We start from the raw sequence: 3,920 nt of genomic DNA on the forward strand, positions 1-3,920 counted from the left end.
CATTGCAGGGCAGCTGCTTGGGAATGTTGGTCCTGGATTGGGCTGCACTTGCCTGCTGGTTTCAGGGATTTGTGGGAATGTTTCAGGGAATCAGACAGAGAGACAAAAGTGTCATGCCTGCTCCATACCACATCCCTATCCTCCAAATTCAGGGATCTGTGGGAACGTTTCAGGGAAGCAGACAGAGAGACAAAGTGTGCTCCAAATCACATCCTTATCCTCCAAATTCAGTGTGCCCCGTGCTCCTCCAGCACCAACCTCAGATCCTGCATGCTACGGAAAAAATGACAACGAGGAGAACAAACCTTAAATACCGCAATGGCATAGGGGTGAGGGAGGCTGTCCAGGATCACAGATCTCTGCATGCCATTGAAATCCACCCTCTCGATCCTGTCCATGTAGGCCTCAGTCCAGTAGATCCAGTGGTCATCCACAGAAATGCCATTGGGCCAGCGCACGCCCTCCGAGACGATGCACCCGGCCAGAGACCCGTCCATGTCACTCCTGTAGATGCCAGCCCTGGAGTCCCCCCAGTCTGTCCAGAACATCAACCTGGCAGCAGGCACAGAGGTTACTCTAAATCCACACAGAGCAGCTTGTCACAGACATGTTTTATGAAAAATCCTTTCCTTAGGATTTTTCCTCCTGAGAAGCTGAGAGGCCTCAGGAACAAAATGGAAACAATGGTTATCTGCTGCTGTGGAATGCAACAGGTGCATCTGTGATTGGTCTCATGTGGTTGTTTCTAATTAATGGCCAATCACAGCCCAGCTGGCTCAGACAGAGAGTCCGGGCCACAAACCTTTGTTATCATTCTTTCCTATTCTATTCTTAGCTAGCCTTCTGATGAAATCCTTTCTTCTATTCTTTTAGTATAGTTTTAATGTAATATATATCATAAAATAATAAATCAAGCCTTCTGAAACATGGAGTCAGATCCTCGTCTCTTCCATCAACCTGAGACCCCTGTGAACACGGTCACAGCAGCTCATCAAAAGGATCGGGGTTAGGAGAGGCAGAGGGTGGAATGCTCCACATTCTGCGCCTCTTGCCCGACATGCCTTTGAACAGGGAGCTCTGCAATTCTAATGAGCACCAGCAGCAGATTTATGAGCAGCACGGAGGCTTTTGAGCTGCAAGCTCTGTAGTGGGAGTGCAGCTGCAGGTTACCTTGCCATGAACTGCTTTGGTTTGTCAGAGCTTACATTCGCAGCCGAGGCCAAACCCCAAAAAGATGTAACTCGGATTGGGCTCTTGGATTCGAGCGCAGCTCAGTTTCTCACGCATCACTGCAGCTTCCCCCACTGACCAGACCAGTTTTACAGGCAGGAAAAGTTATGTACCGATGGATATGTATGGGCAGGAAGGAATTAACAGTTGGTGATCTGTGCTCTGAGGGAGTTGGTGCCTTAGTTGGGGATGCAGTGGTGACAGTGGGCTCCACAGGGCAGGACTGGGCTGTGCCTGTCCCCAGTTTCCCCTTGCCAGGCTGTCCTCCCTGAGGAGGAAGTGGTGAAGGAGCAGCAGTTTTCCTTGGGAATAGCAGGGAAACACTTGTGTTGTTTCCTTTCTTACCCATCTCGGGGAACCAGAGCCAGGGCTCTGGGTCGCTCCAGTATCGAGGAGTTGAGGACAGTCAGTCTCAGGTCTCCATCTGGATTGGCAACCTAGACCCAAAACCAAAGCCAGGACAGGTGCGTTTGCTACTGGCACTGCTTGAAGTGACACAAAATCTGTGGCAGGTAATTAATTGCTCCTTAATAAAATATGCACTGCCACGGGTGGGCAGAGCTGTACCTCGATTTTGGGAATCCCAGCGTTGACCCAGTAGAGCAGCTGGCTGAGAGGTTCAAAAGCCAAAGCTTCCACTGTTTCCAACCCAGTGCTTATGATTATTTCCTGCCCAGAGCTGCCGTTGAGACAGAGACGCTGGGGGAAAAAAATAAAAATAATCAGAATAAAAGACGAGGAACTGCCTGAAGCCTGAAAGGTCACGGGACAGCCAGCTCGGAGGGGAGGAGCACCAGGACAAACATCTGCATTTCAGGGTGTGGATGCAACACCCGGGTGGCAAGGGGGTGATGCCTCCCTGCTCGCAGCTCACCTGGATGATGTCCAGAGTGACATCAGCCCAGTAGAGGCAGTTGTGCTCGTAGTCAAAATCCAGAGCCACAGCCCCCCTGAGCCCGGCCAGGGGCAGCTCCTCGCTGACGCCCGAGGCCAGGTCGTAGCGGTGGATGGAGTATCGGGTGGCGTAGAGGATGAACTCGTTCTCCTCTGCAACAACAATGCCTTGTTTAGTGGCCGGTTTTGGCTACTTGAGGGGCAAAAGAAAGAAAATAGCAGGTGTTTTTCAGCCCTGGTTTAGCACTTCGGGGAGGCAAAGGGCTTTTGTCTCAGTGGGATTAGGTTAATGGGAATGTGGTAATAGCCTCACATGGGGCTGGGTACACACTGTGGGCATTGTCTGGTCCAGGAGGAGGAGGAGGAGGAGGAGGAGGAGGAGGCACAGAACCTGCCCTGACCCCTTTCGTTCTGCCAGTAAGAAACAAAATACTGATCTCTGTCGCAGACATCTTTTATGAAAAATCCTTTCCTTAGGATTTTTCCTCCTGAGAAGCTGAAAGGCCTCAGGAACAAAATGTAACTAACGGTTATCTGCTGCTGTGGAATGCAACAGGTGCATCTGTGATTGGTCTCATGTGGTTGTTTCTAATTAATGGCCAATCACAGTCTGCTCGCTTGGACTCAGTCCGAGACACAAGCTTTTGTTATTGATTCTTTTTTATTCTATTCGTAGCTTGCCTTCTGATGAAACCCTTTCTTCTATTCTTTTAGTATAGTTTTAATACAATATATATCTTAAAATAATAAATCAAGCCTTCTGAAACATGGAGTCAGATCCTCGTCTCTTCCCTCATCCTTGGACCCCTGTGAACACGGTCACAGACCTCCTCTTCCTTAAAAATCCCCAACATTAAAAAGAGTGGGAGTGATGCAACTCTGCAAGTCCTCAGGGACACTGGCCCCAGGAAATATCCCAGAGTGGGTTTTGTTTCCCAATGGAGCCGAATCCAGGTAATGGGATCCTGGTCCAGGACAAAGTCTCCTGGCCATTATCCCACCACCAGTCAAGTCCAATAATGCTATTAATGAGTAGAGCTAATGTCAGTAAGTAACTCTGGCTGTGCATCCCTAATGAGATTATCGGGAGATATGAAACAGATCCTGTACATGAAAGTGTTACCATGGAGCGAGCCAGCACGGATCCCCAGCCCATCTCTGGGAACACAGCACTTCAAAGGCCAGCCCGTGGGGACAGCAGGTTTAGTTTGCAATCAGCAGGGCCCTTCTCAGCATGCCCAACACAGCTCTCCAAATAGCTCAAGAGGGCTCAGAGGGGTGAATAACGTGTCAGGAGTAAAGCTGAGTGCAGAGCTGGCAGGAGTCCCAGCGCAGGGGATGCTTCCCCGTGCTGTTCCACACCTGGAATATCTTTTGCACGCTGAAAAATTTTAGGGCAGGGCAGGAGAACCTGCTGCTGGTGGGTCTGGCTGCTCTGCTCAGCTCCCCAGCCCTTCCAGGAGCCCCTGCCCTGCCTGAGGCTCTGGAGCTGCAGCAAGCAGCAATGCTGATCACGCAGCTCGTGACGGCAGATTAAATTAAAGCTCTAATGAGCAGAATGCAAATAACTCTGGCAGCACAGGGGCACGGGACTGCTACAGTGCCTTGTATGTTCCAGAGGAGAAAGTAAGGCTGGGGAGGGTGAATTCTGGCAGGCACAGGTGTGAGGGATGAAGGTCTGCCCTGGTCTGGCCCCAAAGGGCCATGGTTCAGCTGCCCATGGTGGCTGTCTCAGAGTGGGACCTTCCTGTAGCTATGATATTTTATGAAAAATCCTTTCCTTAGGATTTTTCCTC

The 3,920-nt window shown here is 50.5% G+C and overlaps 1 protein-coding gene across 2 annotated transcripts in view; it reads right to left on the minus strand.

The window, feature by feature from the left end:
• The window catches only part of SORL1 (sortilin related receptor 1), a 42,932-nt gene that overhangs the window by 26,130 nt on the left and 12,882 nt on the right, over positions 1-3,920 (minus strand). For both annotated transcript variants that reach the window (XM_014310883.2, XM_005430130.2), the window contains exons 16-19: positions 2,105-2,277; positions 1,798-1,929; positions 1,576-1,667; positions 306-552 (exon numbers count right to left, since the gene is read on the minus strand). In XM_014310883.2, coding sequence (XP_014166358.2) covers positions 306-552; positions 1,576-1,667; positions 1,798-1,929; positions 2,105-2,277 — 644 coding nt within the window. The remainder of the gene's footprint in view (positions 1-305; positions 553-1,575; positions 1,668-1,797; positions 1,930-2,104; positions 2,278-3,920) is intronic.

Source organism: Geospiza fortis, unplaced genomic scaffold (assembly GCF_000277835.1).
Source record: "Geospiza fortis unplaced genomic scaffold, GeoFor_1.0 scaffold305, whole genome shotgun sequence".
NCBI classification, from domain to species: Eukaryota; Metazoa; Chordata; class Aves; order Passeriformes; family Thraupidae; genus Geospiza; species Geospiza fortis.